The sequence below is a fragment of the Poecilia mexicana genome, unplaced genomic scaffold (assembly GCF_051168715.1).
Source record: "Poecilia mexicana isolate PSO_F unplaced genomic scaffold, ASM5116871v1 scaffold_2, whole genome shotgun sequence".
Classification (NCBI taxonomy): domain Eukaryota; kingdom Metazoa; phylum Chordata; class Actinopteri; order Cyprinodontiformes; family Poeciliidae; genus Poecilia; species Poecilia mexicana.
The window spans coordinates 53,533,857-53,552,156 of record NW_028263371.1 but is presented as its reverse complement, the minus strand read 5'-3'; the positions used below and the strand labels follow the sequence as shown (position 1 = coordinate 53,552,156).

General features: G+C 41.7%; 1 protein-coding gene across 1 annotated transcript in view; it reads right to left on the bottom strand.

The window, feature by feature from the left end:
- ttn.2 (titin, tandem duplicate 2) overlaps positions 1-18,300 on the bottom strand; it is a gene marked incomplete at its 3' end in the record, with an annotated part of 175,746 nt that overhangs the window by 47,983 nt on the left and 109,463 nt on the right. Inside the window, exons 122-151 of the mRNA XM_088008422.1 lie at positions 17,194-17,317; positions 15,823-16,089; positions 15,288-15,385; positions 15,026-15,194; positions 14,025-14,294; positions 13,188-13,454; positions 12,828-13,106; positions 11,726-12,134; positions 10,919-11,043; positions 10,226-10,492; positions 9,766-10,035; positions 9,311-9,610; positions 8,810-9,112; positions 8,538-8,725; positions 7,805-7,919; positions 7,397-7,684; positions 7,168-7,319; positions 6,911-7,058; positions 6,299-6,598; positions 5,419-5,706; positions 5,040-5,336; positions 4,063-4,249; positions 3,873-3,988; positions 3,485-3,784; positions 2,359-2,658; positions 2,053-2,158; positions 1,766-1,962; positions 1,075-1,380; positions 837-990; positions 66-190 (exon numbers count right to left, since the gene is read on the bottom strand). Of these exons, the coding sequence (XP_087864548.1) occupies positions 66-190; positions 837-990; positions 1,075-1,380; positions 1,766-1,962; positions 2,053-2,158; positions 2,359-2,658; positions 3,485-3,784; positions 3,873-3,988; positions 4,063-4,249; positions 5,040-5,336; positions 5,419-5,706; positions 6,299-6,598; positions 6,911-7,058; positions 7,168-7,319; positions 7,397-7,684; positions 7,805-7,919; positions 8,538-8,725; positions 8,810-9,112; positions 9,311-9,610; positions 9,766-10,035; positions 10,226-10,492; positions 10,919-11,043; positions 11,726-12,134; positions 12,828-13,106; positions 13,188-13,454; positions 14,025-14,294; positions 15,026-15,194; positions 15,288-15,385; positions 15,823-16,089; positions 17,194-17,317 (6,715 nt within the window). The remainder of the gene's footprint in view (positions 1-65; positions 191-836; positions 991-1,074; positions 1,381-1,765; positions 1,963-2,052; positions 2,159-2,358; positions 2,659-3,484; positions 3,785-3,872; positions 3,989-4,062; positions 4,250-5,039; positions 5,337-5,418; positions 5,707-6,298; positions 6,599-6,910; positions 7,059-7,167; positions 7,320-7,396; positions 7,685-7,804; positions 7,920-8,537; positions 8,726-8,809; positions 9,113-9,310; positions 9,611-9,765; positions 10,036-10,225; positions 10,493-10,918; positions 11,044-11,725; positions 12,135-12,827; positions 13,107-13,187; positions 13,455-14,024; positions 14,295-15,025; positions 15,195-15,287; positions 15,386-15,822; positions 16,090-17,193; positions 17,318-18,300) is intronic.

Sequence of the window (18,300 nt, the reverse complement as noted above, 5' to 3'; positions counted from 1 at the left end):
AACTGTTTGTAAGCATAAGAGATTAATGTGTTTTAATGACAGATAAATGGAATGCATGTGGTTACCGATGACTTTCACGTTAATGGTTGCACTGGCACTTCCCAGTTTGTTCTCCAGAGTCACTTTATAAACTCCAGCGTCGGGGTGAAGGCTGCTGTCAATCTCCAGGTGACAGGAAGTGTACTCCTTCCTGCTCCGACAAACAAATCAGCCAGAAACAATCAGAATGAGGAGTTATATACATTTCTTTGTGTTTAATCTTTAAGCTCTCAGTCAGGGTTCACACTTTTCAAGCATTTTCATTTTCAAACTTTTCCAGCACCACACTTTGGAGATAAAAAGTCATTAAGCTATTAGGAGTAATAAATATTCATTACATTGAAACAATCCAAATAAATGTTAAAGTAAATTATTTTGCTGCTCAAATGAAATGTCTAAACATGATAAAAAAAAGTTATAAAATAATCTCTAAATAAATTTTCTCACAAAGTTTTCTGGAATTTAGCAAATGGAAATAATTTAGGTAAATCTAACTAACTTAAAGGTTTAGTCAGATTTAACTTCACAGTGAGAAAAGAGGAGTATTTTTATTAGGTGTTTGAAAATATCTGGTTTCAACTGCAAATAATCTTTTCAAAATTTAGGCTTTTAATCAAGTGCTAAATTGCACTTTATTACAAAACTGTGCAGTTTGAATATCAAGAACTTTCAAGGACTTTATACCTTGAAAACACTTTACTGAACCACAAGCATTTACAAGGATTTCAAGCACCAGTACGGACCCTGCTGCTCTGTTGGTTGTGTTTGGACCTTAAACTGTTAGTCGTTGTTCTGACCTGAACAGGAGACGCTCATCAGCCTTCAGCTCCTTGCCGTCTTTGTGCCAGGTGATTTTGGGAGACGGGACGGCTCTGAAAGGAACTGGGATGTGGAGCTTCTCTGTTTCCACCACAACGAGGTCCAGAGTCTGGAACTCCAGTGTTGGGTTACCTGGGACCACGAAGAAGAGGAGGATGTTTAATCACGCTTTGGGAGTTTCTATGTTTGCTTAGGAAACAGATGTGGTGTGCTTACAGTCAGAGTCTTTGGCAAAGACGTTTTCTGAGATGTCGGAGGGCTCACTCTCGCCTACAGAATTGATGGCCCTCACTCTCAGTATGTACTCCTTCTCAGGGATGACGCCCTCCTCCACTCGGTACTTCAGCTCCTTCACTGGACGGGAGTTGACCCTCATCCACTTCTCGGTTCCGGCCTCGCACATCTCGATGTGATAGCCGCGGATCTGGGAGCCGCCGTCCTGCTGCGGAGGCTTCCAGGCGATGGACAGGAAGTCCCTGCTGGCTCCAGTTACATGCAGCTCGATGGGAGGAGATGGGATTCCTGAAGATAACAAGAAACAGGCTTAGAGCTCAGAACTGAACCTTCAGAGACACATAAAGACAGTTACAAAGTCGGCCTTCTATCACCTGAAGAACATTTCTACGATTAAAGAACTGATGTCCCAGCAAAATGTAGAGAAACTCATCCATGCATTTATCGTCAGTCGCATTGACAAATTGATCAACATATTTGTATATCGATGATTTTGATGATGGCCCGTGACAAAATGTAACCCTTGTTACTTGTTTCTCAACCGGTGACAGCAATAAGGCAGCTCAGAGTGCAGTGATATAAAGCACTCTGAGCTGCCTTATTGCTGAAATGTGCTATAGAAATAAATTTGATTGATTGATTGTGGACTGCAACACATTGGACTCAGGCTGACCTGTTGGATCTTCAATGGTCAGGATCTCGGTAGGTTCACACGGGTGTCCAGCTCCGGCCTCATTCTCAGCCCGGACCTGGAACTGGACTTCTGTTCCCTCAATAACATCCGTTACCCGGTATTTACAGTCTGGACCAGAAGTCTTTCCACATTTCACCCAGCGAGTTCCAAGCTTCTCCTTCTTCTCAATAGAATACCTGGATGGAGGAAACGCCAGAAGATGAACATAATGGGAACAGCGTTGAACAGCATTACAGCCTGAATGAGGGCGAGTGAAGAAATATCACCTGAGTATGGGTCTACCGCCGTCGTTTTTAGGTGCCTCCCACTCCAGGTCCACATACTTTTTGGTCACAGAGTAGACGGTGAGTGCATAGGGCGGCCCGGGAGTAGCTGCAGCACAAACATGTTTTATTTTCAACCACACAAGATATTTTATGTAGCTATGCTTCCATTACAAAAGCGTGCAAAATTTTGTTGATATTCCGCTAATGTAAAAAAAAATACAAAATTTTGAAATTGCGGTATTTCCAAAAAATAATAAATATATCAAAAGAGTTTCCAATGGAAATGTTTCCTGATCTGCCACTTACTGAAAGTGTCCTTGGCCAACACGGAGTCCTCCAGCTCGCAGAACGGGCCGACACCCACGGCGTTCTCTGCGGCGACTCTGAACACGTACAGCGCTCCGTCGTTGAGCGGTGACACGGTGGTCTTCAGCTCCTTCACGGTGGTGTCCACGGCCTGCCAGCCTTTACGCCTGACGTCGCGCTTCTCCACGACGTAGTTGGTGATGCGAGATCCTCCGTCACGCTCTGGAGCCGTCCACTTCAAGTCAGCGCTGCTCCGGCTGATACTCACCACCTCCAACCATCGAGGAGCCGATGGAGGATCTGAGGAGGATGAAACAGAAACGTCTTCAGTTTCATTTACTCAGATGATTATCTACAACGCTGTTTCTATAGATCCATCTTCAAGTTGGGGTTATGATGTTATTCTTACTTAAATACTGTAGGACGTACAAATTAACAACACAAAGTCACAAATTGAAATTGTAAAATGATTAGTCCTAGGACATAAATTATATCTACTTTATTTAAATGATATTTTTACAGCATCCAGTTTTTTAAAATGTATAACATTTACAAACAATACAAACTTTTTTTATGAATACGGACGAACTAATACAAACAGTAGGCAAAGAGCTAAGCTGAGTTAAAACAGTGGTTTGATTATTACAAGTTTACTAAATTTATAATATTTTCTGATAAACAGATATACAATAATATAAAGGTACATATAAATGAAGTTGAAATCGATTGTGTTTATGAGACATATTTTGGGATCATTCTAGAAAATAAACTTAGATGAAAGCCTCATATTGAGTATATTAGAAAGAAAATTGCAAAAACTATTGGAATATGGTTGAAAATAAAAGATTTAACAAATGTAAAAGGCTGACGTGTTAAATACTCTGAGCCTATGAATAGGGTAGGTAAGTAAAAGCCTCGGCTTCAGTTTGTAAGTTATTAGTTTGTAATGTAGCATTATGTTTTGTTTTTTGTAAAGTTGTTAATTTACCGAACTAAAATAAAATGAATCTGAATGTTTGGAAATGCCCTTGTTTTATCTGGGATTATCTGGTATCTCCTGAACATTTTGTTCCTTACATTAACTAGACAAAGGTATTTGCTCTTTCTGAGTGTTAGTTTTTCTTACTCAGCCTCTCCTTGCACAGCACTGGGTCGCTGGGCTCGCTGGGTTCGCTCTCCCCGGCCACGTTAATTGCTCTCACTCTGAACGAATACTCCTGCTTCTCCATCAGGCCCTTCAGGAAGAACTCCAGGAGGCTGATGTTCTCTGCCACACGGATCCAGTCCGTGGTTCCGCTCTTCAACATCTCGATGACGTAGCTGTCGATCTTGGCCCCGCCGTCGTGCTCGGGTTTGGTCCAAGTCAGGAAGCAGGAAGTCTTGGCTACATCCTTCACTGTGGGTTTACCAGGAGGCCAAGGAGGATCTGGAAAAAGAGCCAACATGAAGGATTTAATTTACTTTATAACTTTAAATGATACAACAACCTGTTTCAGATTAAAAACATGTGGTACCAATAGGGTCTTTGATAAGGATTGGATCTGTCTCTTTGCTGGGTTTTCCAGTTCCAGCCAGATTTTCAGCCAGGACTCTGAACTTGTACTTCTTCCTTGTGGGAAGACCTTTCACTCTGCAGGAAAACAGGATGTCGTCAGTAAAATCCCCACCAAAGAGGCTCCTGACCAGACACTGAGCTGGCCTGACCTGTAGTTGGTGTCTTTGATGGGCAGCTTGTTGCATCGTATCCACTTGTCATGGTCCGGTTCGTATCTCTCCACCCAGTAGCCTGTGATGGGGCTGCCTCCATCCTCATCCGGCTCGTACCAGTTCAGGGTCACGGCGTCTTTGGCGATGTCTGAAGGCTCCAGTTTGTAGGGAGCTCCAGGGGTGTCTGGGCCAAACAACAGAATCATATTAGACCTCGCAGAACTTTAGCAGAGCTTTCAATTAACTTAAAGGTAACCCATTATGTTTCCATGAACAGATTAGGATAGATCTATGGGCTAAACAAAACATGTTAATTGCATTTTTTGGACAAAATCATTCTTGAGATTTTAGTCTGGTCAGTTCTGCTTATTTTGAGCTCCTTTCAGAATGAGCAGCTTTTGGGCTTCTGTCACTTTTAATCCAAATGCTGACCATGCCTCCCAACTCAACGTTTACACTCTTATGTGAAAATGGCTGCAAACAGATGCACGACTATACAACTGCACATCTTAGAAAAGCAGAAGTGCAACCTCCTGCACAATCACCAAGAATGCAGCAGTGGTAAGTCAACAACAAAACCCTTGTGTTTTCCAGCAGCCATTGTACAACACATAACAGCGGTAAAACCAGCTAACCAAAAGGTCTGGAGCTCATTTTGGGTTGCTCGGTGATGGGCAGAACTCTGCTGGGGTTGCTAGGTAACGAGCTGGGTTAGGAAAGTAAGGGTTACAATGTTACAATCCTGATGATTTGTAACTTACATTCAGAAGGTTTATGAAACGACTCATTTTATGAAACTTATTAAAAAACGTCTTTTTTAAGCGCTTTTGCTGTTTTTAGAAGCAGTATAGACCCAAATAAAAGTACAAAAATGTGCAAAAGTGTTTGCAGGGTCTAACTTAGCTGAAGAAACTTTGTGAAAATGTATTGTTTTTATTCATGAAGTCTAACTGCTTGATGTCGGAGTCACCTACCAAACGGATATCTGGCGATGATGGGCAGGTGTTCAGCTGGCGGACCGACACCAAACTGGTTCTCAGCGAAGGCTCTGAAGATGTACTCCTTGAACTTGACCAGGCCGACTGCCTTGTATGTGGTCTGTTTGACGGTGGAGGACAGCCGGTGCCAGATCTCGCTGTCGGCAGCTCGGCGCTCCACGATGTAGTTGGTAACTCTGGAGCCGCCGTCGTCGCGTGGCGGGTTCCAGGCCAGGAGGCAGGTTTCGTTGGTGATCTCAGAAATGTCGAAGGCAGCAGGAGGACCAGGTTTGTCTGTTTTAAATCAGAAATACTGATTTAATTACAACTTAAGCTGAAATAGACATTGTATTTCAGGGTTGCCAGCTCTTCTCACCAAGGATGTTGACATCCACAGTGGCGGTGGCGCGGCCGCTGCTGTTGGTCGCCTCGATGATGTAGGTGGAGCTGTCATCTCTCTTGGTCTTAGCAATGGTGACGGTGGAGTGTCCCGGCTTGGTGTCGATGGACACCCTGTCGTCTGGCTTCAGAACCAGGTCGGCCTTGGTCCACTTCACTCGGGGTTCAGGCTTTCCCTTCACTTCGGCTGGGAGTTCGATCTTGCTGCCAGCCTTGGCTGTCAGACCGGCCAGAAGCTTGGCATCAAGCTGGATCTCTGGAGCCTCTGAGGATGGAATGACGATAAAAACTCATCAGAAACTTTTCATTATATCTTAAGCATTTTGATTTTTTCTTAGACTGTGTGTCACTGGGCCTGTCACAATAAATTTTGGTTGATAAATTATTGTAATAAATTATAATATTGTCATTTTGGAGACTATTTTCCACTGATCCTTTATTGTTTTTAGAAAAACTAATCTTTCTAAACAGTGGCTTTTCAATGATAAGTGGAGCATCTATTTAATGATTGTTGTCCAACTGGAAATTATTGAGGTTATTTTAATCTATCATGCAATTTACAGTCCTTTGTTTCACAGAAATAATGGACGCATAAACACAAATAATGCTCTGGAAAAACATTCCTATTTGTATCAGCTTCTCTAGGATTCACAAAACGAAGTGTGATTTATGTCATTAAACTGCAAATTGCAACTGCATTTTAATATATTTGCTAGATATTTATTATTGCTTTTATTGAACAAATTGGAATTCATCATGACAAAGTTACCATGATAAGAAATTTATCACGATAAATGATAATACAGAAAATGCCACCCTGCACTGATCTCTATCGAGGAGACAGTCCATGTTTTTACCTATCGGATCAACGGCCTGGATCTCGTCTGTGGGCTTGCAGGGCCGGCTGGCTCCGAGTCGGTTCAGAGCTCGGACTCTGTAGGCGTACCACTCGCCCTCGATCAGACCGGTCACCTGGCACTTCAGCTCCGGCACCATGTCTCCGCAGGGCTCCCACTTATCTGTGCCTCTCTGGCAGCGCTCCACGTTGTAGCCTCGGATGCCGGTGCCACCGTCGTACTTTGGAGGCTCCCAGATGAGGAAGATGCCGCTGGCTGACTTGTCTCTCCACTTCAGGTTCTCTGGTGGGTCTGGCACAGCTGGAGAGAGGGAATAGTGTTTGAGTTAGAAAGTTAGAAGAAGATCAAAAGGCTTAGTGATGTGGATCAAAATAGTCGATGTATATTTGTGTAATAATTTTGATAATAGTATTTGACTACATGCCATGCTTATTGCTTGTTTTATTTTTGGTGATTATGATGTTTTTATGATGTGAAGTATTTGCTGACATGTGCTATGCAAATAAAGTTGACTTGTTTTTCTAAGATGTAGATATTAGCCAAAATAGCATCTAAAAGATTATTCATGTCTTTAAAGGTTTAAATGTTAACTGTGCAGTTAGTCTGACTTACTGGCTGGAGAAGAGACGTTGACGGGCTCATCGATGTAGGCCGGCTCTCCTGGGCCGCACTTGTTGCAGGCGGTGACTCTGAACAGATACTCCTTCCCTTCAACCACGTCGGTGACGGTGAACTCCAGATCCTGGATCCCTGTTACAACCTGAAACAGTTTGATTCTGTTACCAGCAAGGCCACAGATCATCTCACTTCTGATTTATTCCTTATCCCGGTTACATGACGATGATTAAATCCAGACACTGTTGTCGTACCTTCACCCAGGTCTTGCGGGACACGTCCCGTTTTTCCACCTGATAGCCGGTTAGAGGACTTCCTCCATCGTGTTCTGGAGCCTCCCAGCTAAGATGGACGTGCTGCCGGGTCACCTCTAGGACCTTGAAGTCTTTGGGTGCGCTGGGTGCAGCTGGAAACAAAAACACAGTGAGTTAAAACAACGATTAAAATCCATTTTCCCCCCAGATTTTAAGTATTTTTCCGTACCGATGACGTTGACTTCGATATCTCCAGACACAGAGGTGACGTCGTTCTCCAGGTGGAGGGTGTAGATGCCTTTGTCTGGCCGGACGCTCGGCGTGATCATAAGCTCTGTGAAAGTGGACTTGGTCATCAGGGAGACGCGTTCGTCTGCGGTCGTCACCTCCTTCTCTCCGAAGGTCCACTTGGCGACGGGGGTTGGGTATCCGGCGATGGGAACTCTGATGGTGAGAGGCTGAGGGACGATCACTTCCAGGCCGTCTTTGAAAGCACTCAGGTCAAAGGACGGAGCAACTGGGGAGGCATGATGAGAACAAAGACCTTATTTTAACACCTTATTGTCTCTTACATTAGTGAAAAACTCATTTTTCATTTTTTGGAGTCACTGCTAATTCGACAAATGTCACGACTCACAATGTGGGTCGTCTGCCAGCAGAGGTCCGATGACGTTTGACGGTTCAGAAACTCCAGCAGCATTTTCAGCAAACACTCTGTAGTTGTACTTGGTTCCATATTTCAGACCAGACACCTGAAAAACATACAAAGATGTTAGAAAGTGAACAGAAATCTGTGATCCTCAGTAAGAGGAATATAGATTTAAAGCAGCAAGAGGTCTTAAGAAACTTTAAATGCTTTCAAGTTGTAGCGCTGCCAAACGTATGAGGGGCATTGTAGATAGAAAAAAAGGAATACATTTTGTTAAAGAATTCTGAAATTTTGGGATTCATCTCAGAAATTTTCTAGAAAAAACTTGAAAAAGTCAAAAATTCAAATTTGAATTTGAAAGGGTAAAAATTTACAACTTTTGGAAATTTTTTGAATTTGAAAGGTCAAACATTTCTGATGTCCTTTTCTTTGATGTTGAAACCTATAAAGAATGTGATATATAACACAAAATATGGTGAATTTGATGAAATAAGGTGTTTGGTATATCTCTACCAAGATGCAAATTAAAAACTTTAAAATGGAGGAAGGTGTTACTTTTGATTCATTCAAAAAATGGGACAAGTAATTATTTGAGCTACAAATCACCGATTAGATCCAGTCAACTGAAAACTGGTTGACAACAATCTGACTGACTGACTTCTAGTTAGAACGACGTGTTACAGACAGAAAACGGGCCATCTGGGTGTCTGTCATCCTGCACCTTGTAGAAGAGGTCTGGGCAGAGGCGGGCGTTGCAGCGGAGCCACTTGTCGGTTCCCTCCTCGCAGCGTTCGATGATGTAGCCGGTGATGATGCTGCCGCCGTTCTTCAGAGGCGTCTCCCAGGTGAGCTGCACTGAGCTCTTGTTCTGGTCCTGCCAGGTCAGGTTCTGAGGTGGACTGGGACGTTCTGCAGAGAGGAAAAAAAAATAACTTCAGACTGAGACTGGGATGATAATTTTGTAGTAAACATAATTTACTCTCCAGTCCTCACCGATTGGATCCATGATCTTAACAGGTCGCGACGCGGCGCTGGGTTTGCCCTCGCCAGCTTTGTTCTCAGCTTTGACTCTGAAGATGTACTCCTTGTTCTCAATGACGTCATTGATGATGGAGCTGAGCTCGCCGGCTTTCGTCACCTGGACAGGCGACCACTTCACCGACGTCCTGTCGCGCAGCTCCACGATGTAGGAGGTGATGGGAGAGCCGCCGTCTGACACTGGAGGGTCCCAGGAGACGGTGCAGCCGAACTTGGTGACGTTTCCAACGTCAACGTTCAGAGGAGGTTCAGGAACGTCTGAAACCAGGAAATGAAATATGGAATGTTTCATATTCCAGCTACCGAAAACATGTTATTGCCAAAAAAAAATAAAATAGCTATGTTGATTTAAAAAGCAGTGGAAACCCAAATGGAAGCATAAAAAACGTGCAAAATGTGTAATTAAATTGTTAATCATCAACAGGAGCAGAAGAATATATTCAAAGTTAACCCTACCAAACTTGTTCTTTGCTTGCACAGCCTCGTCCGTCTCAACGAAGGGTCCGTTACCGACCCTGTTTCGGGCGCTGACTCTGAAGAAGTAGAAGGAGTCCTTCTGCAGCCCCGTCACTGTGTATTCAGGGCTCTCTGAGTGGTCGGTGGCCAGAGTCCAGGTCTTACGCTTCACATCGCGCCTCTCAACCACATAGCTGACCACTTTGCTGCCGCCGTCGTTCTCAGGCTCCTCCCACGCCAGGCTGACCTCGCCGTCCGCGGTGTCGACCACCTGAAGGTTCTTCACAGGTCCGGGAACATCTGGAAAGAAGATTCACAACATCTGAAGATGTTACAAACATTATAAACAGCTTGTGCTAACCATATGTTTGGAAAATTATGAACTGGAACTGCCACTCCAACATGTAACCGTCTCCAGTTGACTTTAGTCGACATTTTCTCCACAGGAAGCTCACCGATGACGTCCAGGTTGATGAACGCTTCTCCCTGTCCGTGTTTGTTCTTGATGACGATCTTGTAGCGGCCTTGGTCCGACTTCTTCGGGTCCTTCAGCCGGTACTCGGTGCGCTCGGCGGAGGTGTAGATGTTGTCTTTGGGCAGACTCTGGTTGTCGTACAGCCAGTCGGCCTCGGCCTGAGGGTAGGCGCTGTACGGGACGGCCAAGACGATGGGCTTCCCGGCGTCTGTGACGTAGCTCTGATCGGTGGTCTTTATCTGAGGAACAGCTGGAGGAGGATAAAGGTTAAAAAACTGAACATCTTTTTCTCTTTTCAATGAAGCCACTAGCAACTGCTGAAAGTCCAGCTCCTGCACACTGTGGAAGGATTTATAAATGTAGAAATATTTAAAGTTCAGCAGACTGGCGCTAACGTAAAGGTTGTTCATCAATCTTTCTCCAGTGAACTGGACGCTCACCTGCCAGCTCCAGCTTGGCCTTGGCGTCCTTGTCCTTGACGATGACCCTGTACAGTCCCTGGTCTCTGGGTCGGATCTCGCAGACCTGCAGCCGGTGCAGCTTCCCCTCGCTCATCATCTGGAACTTGTCTCCCTGGACGACGGTCATGTTGTTGCGCAGCCATTTCACCTCCACCCGGTCCTTGTTGAGCTCCACCTCAAACACGATGTCCGAGCCCGGAGGCTCAAACACGTCCTGCGGAGGTCTGATGATCTCCACTGGAATCTCTGTGGGAAACACAAACGGTCATGAAGATTAGTACCAAGTATTACCACGTAGTTTTTGTCTAGTTTCCAGTGCAAACATCTAAGTACACTTGAAATAAAACAAAACCAGCCTAGAAGTACCTTTCAGCCAGACATAGGAGCTTGTATTTGTTTCACATGTAGATTATTTCACTTATAACATGGGAAAATATTTTGTTAAAAGTGCAATAACCTGCCAGAGAAACTAGTATTTTTTAATCAATATTAAAGAATTATTCTCTTAAAACAAGCTCCTTTATCTTCATAAAAATATACTTGTAAATAATTTTTGTTTAATTTCAAGTGAACTAAGACATTTGCCCCAGAAAATAGACAAAAAACCCCAAATAGTAAGATTTAGTGTTTTTGCGGTGCAGGTTCCTCTGAGGTCTTTCTGAGAAAACAAACCTTCAACAAAGAGCCTGGCTCTGGACCTCTTATCGTCGACTCCACAGGCGTATTCACACTCGTCATCCGGCCTGCACTCCTTGATCCGCAGTGTGCAGAACTTTCCGTCTTTCACAAACGTGTATCTGAAAAAGCAATAACAGTCGTATCTACAGGAATCCTTCTCACTCCCTAAAACATTTAAATTCAACAAGAAAACACCTGATTGCTCTGAAGAAAATGTTTTATCATCCAAATTAAATGCAACGTGGCACTAGGAACATGTGCAATTGAGATATTATAGCTGAATATTGTAGATTTATGCAACGTTTTCCACCATCAGAGACACCGAAATTTATAATGATGACTGGAATAATTTTACCCATGTAGGTATTTTGGGTGTATTAAATAAAAAAAAGTTGTTTTTAACTTTTTGGCTGCTTATAGGTAGGCTAAGCTCACGTCTATACCAGTGTAATATGGCCATAGTAGATAGAAAAAAAGGAGTAAACTCAAATTTTTTTGAGTTATTTATTTCTTTTAGGAAACTTTTGACTTTTCAAATTGGGAAATTTCCATTTTCTGGGGTGGAATTAAGGGGTTTTATTGTCATCCATTGTTATGGAGGTGAACTGCTCAATATAGCACAGCATATATATATATATATATATATATATATATATATATATATATATATATATATATATATATATATATAAACGTCTATCAAACATTCTTTTAATAATGTAATATTCCACTGTTATCGCAGTGAATTGTTGCCTGTGTTCTCCAATAAACTAATCTTGAGCTAAGTCGCCGCCGCTGTACCTTGGTCCCTCTCTGATCTCCCGTCCGTTCCGGTACCACTTGACCTCGGCCTTCTCCTTGGTCAGCTCGCATGTGAACTCGGCATCGTCGAACTCGGTGATGGTCTGGTCTTTGAGCTGCGCGCTGAAGTCGGTCGGCGCCTCGCTGATGATCAGCTCCGCGGTGGCCTTGTTGTCCCCGGCGACCACCGTGTACTCGCCCTCGTCGGCCAGCGTGCAGTCCTTGATGGTGAGCGTGTGCTTTTCTTTGTCGACCCTGTAGACGATGCGCTTGCTGAAGGTGATCTCCTGGCCGGCCTTCATCCACTTCACTGTGGCGTTGGGTCTGTTGGTCTTGCAGGAGAAGCTGATGGTCTTCTTCTCCTGAGTGTCGATGTCCTCCGGAGGAACCATGATCCTCAGACTCTCCTCTGGAAAACACACAGTTTACAGTTACTCATCCCAGTTTGACATCAATCTCATGATAAATCAGTCCAACAAATGCAATACTGAGAATTTAGAGTATTTTTGTCTCGTCTCGATTATCAGTTGTCCTGATTTTTTTTGTTGGTTTTAGTCATATTGAATCAAAAGTTGTATAACAAAGCTTCACTGCCACCTAGTGGACATTGTTCCACATGTTTGTAAAATAAATAAAGTTCCAAGAATAAAGCCATAATATTATGAGAATAAACTCAAAGTAATACAAGAAAAAAGCTGTACTAAATTGAAAATAGAGTAATATTAATATGAGAATAAAATCGTTTAATTATGAGGATAGTCAACATAGTATAAGAATAAAGTCGTACAACAATAAAGTCAAAATATTACAAGAATAAAGTCACAATGTTACGAGAATAAAGTTGAAATAATACAAAACCAACATTGTAATAAGACGAGAAAAAAGTCATAATATTTTGAAAATAGTCACTACTATGAGAATAAAGAATAAACTACAAGAATAGTTACAGTATTACAAGAATAGTCAAAACAATATAAGAATAAAGTCATACTATGAGAACTAAGTTGTGTGTAAGACGAGATGAGAATAAAGTGACAGCATCATGAGAATAAAGTCATAATATTACTAATCAAACTCGTGTCGGTGGAGGTAAAGCACCAACCTCTGACGGAGAGTTTGCCGGAGCTCTTGGCCTGTTCTCCTCTCTGATTGGTCAGCGTGATGCTGTAGTCGGCTTCGTCTCCCTTCCGAGCGTCTTTGATCCTCAGCGAGAAGACGTTGTCTCTCTGAACCATCACGTACTTGCCGCTCTCGAACAGAGTCTCGTCGTTCTTCAGCCACTTGGCCTTGGCTCCCTCGATGTTCACCTCACAGTTCAGGACGATCTCCTGGCCTTCTTTGACCTCCGTGTCTTTCAGAGGGGTGATGACCTTTAGTTTCTCTGCAGGGAAGAGCGAACGTTGACGACATGGACCGAGGTTCTTGCAGCAGCTGGTTTGTTCAGTGGGCGGAGCTTACTTACCGCTCACAGTCAGGTCAGCGCTGGCTCTCGTCTCTCCGATCACCACAACGTATCCGCCCTCATCTTTAAGCTCGGCCGCCTTGATGACCAGACTGCGCTTCTTGCCGTCACTCACCAACTCGTACTTGTCTCCTGACTCCAGCTCCTTGCCGTCCTTCATCCACTTGACACTGAAGGTTTCCTTGGAGACGGTGCAGGTGAACTCTGCCCTATTACCCTCCACCACCTCTTGGTTCTGAGGTCTGGACAGGAATTCAGCAGCCAGTTCTGCAGGACAGAAACACCAGATTGATTTTATTATGTGACATTTTATGAAGCTTCTTGCTCATTTACTGCTGTTTATGTTTGTTTTTTATAAATAAGCTTTGGAGCAAAAACATCAGGAATCACTTTACCTAAAGAACATGGTCTTCTTTGTGATCTTGTGTATGAGTAACTTCTATGTGGGGTTCCCCAAGGCTCAATCATGGGGCCCCTCCTATTCTATATCAACATGCTTCCACCAGCTCAGTTATAACAATAAATGATAAACAGATCTACATTATGATGCCACCAGGTGACTCTGAACCCATCCAAGGACTCAACAGTTAAAAGTGTGGATGTGCCACAACTTTCTCCAGTTGAACAGAAACAAAACTCAAGTTTTTATCTTTTGATTAATAATAACTAATACATTTCTCAATAATTTGATGTGTATTTACTTGATGAGTTTGATGATGGTGTTTGACAAAATCTAATGTTTATTACTGTTTGCTAATTGATTACTTTGTTTATATTTTACTGCCTTGTTGCTGAAATGTGGTAAACAACTAAACATGACTTTTTTCCAGTCTTTACCGTTGATCTTGAGGTTCCCAGAGGTTTTGGTGCCGGTGCTCAGCCTGCAGCTGTATTCTCCGGCGTCGTCTGTCTTCAGGTCCTTGATGAGGAGAATCCTCTTCTTGCCATCGACGATGTGTTCGTAGCGGCCGCCGTCTGGCAGCTCCTTGTCGCCTTTGTACCAGGTGACGTCAGCGTTGGGCTTGGAGACCTCACAGATCAGCCTCACGCTGTCCGTCTCCGTTCCCTCGACGTTCGGCAGGTTTTTAGTGAAAGTAGTTTCTTCCTCTGCAGCGACAGGAAAAGATTCAGCAGAGAAACGTTCAGTTATCAATGAACCGAGAACGTCTTGATATGTGGTTTGTCAAAATTTTGAAAATATTTTAGTCTACAAATTTAAATTATACCAAAAGAATAAAAAACCTTAAAAAAACCTATTAACATCTGGTGGCACCAACTGATTTATATCAACATCACAATTTAGCATTTCTTTAAAACACACAAACTTTTAAAATAAGAAATAAAAAAGGAAGAGAAGCTCAATGTGACTGAACTGGATAGATTAGCAATACTAAGCAATGCTCTGTTACATCTCTTTTTATTATCTTTATTTGTTTATTTTATTAATTTGCATTAATTAATTAAAAAGGATACATATTTAAACATAAAACAGGCAATGTATAATAATAACTCTACTAAGTCAATATATATCATTTTACCTTCATAGACTATTTTAGACTTTTGGAAATTTTAAGTTTCAAAAGTCAAAAAATTTAAAGTTTTTCAAGAAAATTTCTGTGATTATTGGCAGATTTTTAAAAAAAATCTACAACAGCCACTAGGTGTCCCACTGGAGCAACAGTAGATCAACAGAAATATGAGTAAAACTGAGCACAACTGAACATTTTTTAAATCAGGAACATCAGAACCATCTCTACTCTGGTGTCAGTCCACTTTATATGATCTCCTGTTTTTCTTCCCAACTGGAGAAAACCTGATCTGTGTTTTTCTTTTCTTACCGACGACGGTGAGCATGCCGGAGGATTTGGAGGTCTGTGCGTCACATTCGTATTCAGCTTCATCATCAAATGCGGCCTTGTGGATGAGAAGGATGTGTTGGCGGCCTTGTGCAATAATTTCATACTTCTTTCCTTTTCTGATTTCAGTTCCATCCTTCAACCAGGTGATCTGTGGAGAAAGCAGGAAGAAGATGATTTACTCAGACAGGAGAACTGGGCTTAGATTCTGATGAACACATAAAAGGAAAAGTGCTTTTCTTACTTTAGCGTCCTCTCTGGAGACTTCACACTCAAACCTGGCAGTTTCCTTCTCCCGAACCTCAACATCATGGAGAGGCTTGGAGAACTCGACACGGGCAGCTGTCCACACAAAACGAGATCCACACAGTTACTTTAACAGATCATTTGAATTTTTGGTTCTTTAACGAAGTGGAGCTCAAACAGGGCTGGTGTGAATTCACCCCTACGGTTTCCTAACTCCAATTATTTGTTTTAATTAAGGAAGATGCCTTTCATGACTAATGTAGGCAATAAAATGTTTTTTTTTTATCTAAAAATGAAATGCAATTACTTATTTGCATATTTTCATGTATTTCTAATATTTTATAAAAAGCTTCGATGACAAATCTGCAGAATGAGCCAATTTTTTAATGTGATTAATCGTCAGAATAATCAATAACTAAAATAATAATTATTTCATCTTTGCATGAGTTTTCCAAGTAGTTAAGTTTCTCTTATTGCATTTAAAATAATATTTTTCATGTCTGCCTATAATTTCCCCTTTCAGCTGTACTCACTTTCCACCGTGAGGAAGCAGGACGTTTTGAAGTCTTTGGCGTCGCAGGTGTAGGTCTTTGAGTCGTCCAGCGTGCATTCATGGATGACCAGCGTTCTCTTGCAGCCCTCAGCCAGGATGTCGTACTTCTTCGTCTTGCGGATCTCCTGGTCGTCCCTGAGCCATTGGACTTCTCCGTTTGCTCTGGAAACTTCACACTCGAGCGTGGCGGTGGTTTTCTCCTCCACCGTTTGGTCCTGCAGAGGTCTGGTGAACTCTACAGGCGGCTCTGGATGCACAAACACAAAGGGCAACGGTTCAGTTTCTCAGTTTCTATTTACCTACTTTACGTATTTTATATGCAGGGCTTGTACATTTTTCCCACAGTAAAATTCAAGAACTTTTCAAGTTTCAGGTCACTATTATTACTGTTATCAGTAACGTTGTGACAGCATTGTGGATTCTACAAAGAGGCACATTTAACTAATATATAACAAAAAATTAAAATTTTGTTGTTTCAAGTAAAACAAATATAAGCCAACCTTTATTTCAATTACAGATCAAATAAGTAATTGAGAAATTAGGAATAATAAGCACTCATGACATTGAAACAATCAAAACTATTTGTGTTAAAGTAAATGTTCTTCCTGCTCAAAATATACAAAAAGTTACAAAAACATTTAAAAAAATATATTCTTGCTAAGTTTTCTGGTATTTAGAAAATAGAAGTTATTTTATTAATTCTAAATGACCTAAAACAAGAAAAGTTTAGTCTGATTTAACTTCAGACAGTGAGAAAAAAAATGTCTGTCTTTTTATTAGGTGTACACACTCTAGGTTTCAACAGTGAATAATGTTTCCAACTTTAAATTGTGTAAAGGTAAATGACCTTCCTGCTCAACTTAAATGCTTAAAAACAATATACAAAGAAAGTTACAAAAAATCTAAAAAAATGTTCATGTTACATTTTCTGGCATTTATCAAATAGAAACAATTTTGCAAATTCTAACTGACCTACAACAATAAAAGTTTAGTCTGATTTAGCTTGTGATAGTGAGAAAAATTATTAGGTTTTTGAAAATATCTGGTTTCAACTGTAAATAACACTTTTGTACATTTAGGTTTTTAATCAAATGTCATATTGCATTTTAATACAAAACTGCGTATTTTTAAGGATTTTCCAAAATATGAAAACATCTAAATGAAATTCAAGCTGTTTGATGTTAACCTTTCTGTTCCGTTACCATAGCTACCTCAACAAGACAGTCACCAAAATAAAAGCATACGACCTCAGCAGTAGTTACAATAACAGCGTGTATTCTACCGTTTCAACTGAGTAAATCTGGCCTTTAAACCAGGTGCCTCCAGTAGAGTCACTGAGTTGGAGCCTTACCTTTGACAGACAGGGTGGCCTCCGTCTCAAAGTCTTTGGCGGTGAGTTTGACTCGTCCAGCTTCACTCAGTTGGACGTCTCTCACCGTGACGCTGTAGGTTTTCCCTTCATCCTTGAACACAACCTGAAGGTTCAACAAAGTCAGTTACCACAAGATTTACTTTACAAGAGGTATTTATATGTGCAACTTTTTAGTTTATTTTTGTTATTATTGCTTAAGGAACTTATGGGGTATTGAGGCCCTGAGCTGTGCCTGTCAGGTTAGCTAGAGAAGGAAACTCGCCAGTTAGTCCCTCCCCTCAGATAATCTCATGCTGAGTATCATCATCTATTTAAGTATTGCTTAACTTAATAAGTCTACAGGTTGAACTACATCAAAACCAGCTAACAAGGTTATAATTTAAACTACTAAACAGCTGCAGAACAGGCCTGCCACACTAGCTGAGTTTCCGTTAACCATATGATTGCTCCAACTGGAATTAAGAAAATAAATTTGCTTAATGGAAACATACCAATTTCAGAACAAACTCACATTTTTCTATAAAAATAAATCTGTGCTAGAATGAGGTGTTTTTATGGCTATATCAACATTTGTGTATTTTGCACAAAACTTCTTTTTTGTATAATTGCTGGTTGACAAACAACAAAAGGAAGTATTATTGCCACCAACTGGTAAGGAGTTTGGACCGTATTCACACAAAACGGCAATGAAAACATTTTTCTCATCACACGGGTCGTGATCAACAACTGGATGTTACTACTGGCGGAAAAGACGAAGAAGACGACAGGAAGTGATAGGAGGAGGATGGACCTCGTCTGAACAAACTTATTCACATGTGATTGTGGTTCTTATTTAAAGGAAATACTGCAATTGCGGTCTTTTTGTGTGTTTTTTCCGACAGATGAATCTCAACATGGTTTTGTGAACATTTTTAATGGAAATGCAGGATAACAAGATTTGCCCTGACTGTTGTTTGGCTAGACAGGTACTCCCATTTTTCTTTCTTACATCTTTTCAGATTTTGATGGCTACACCATATCAGAACCTCCTACTTCATTATATTGATCATTTACTCTGGCCTGAACATTTTCTCTGTGAGCTGCTCA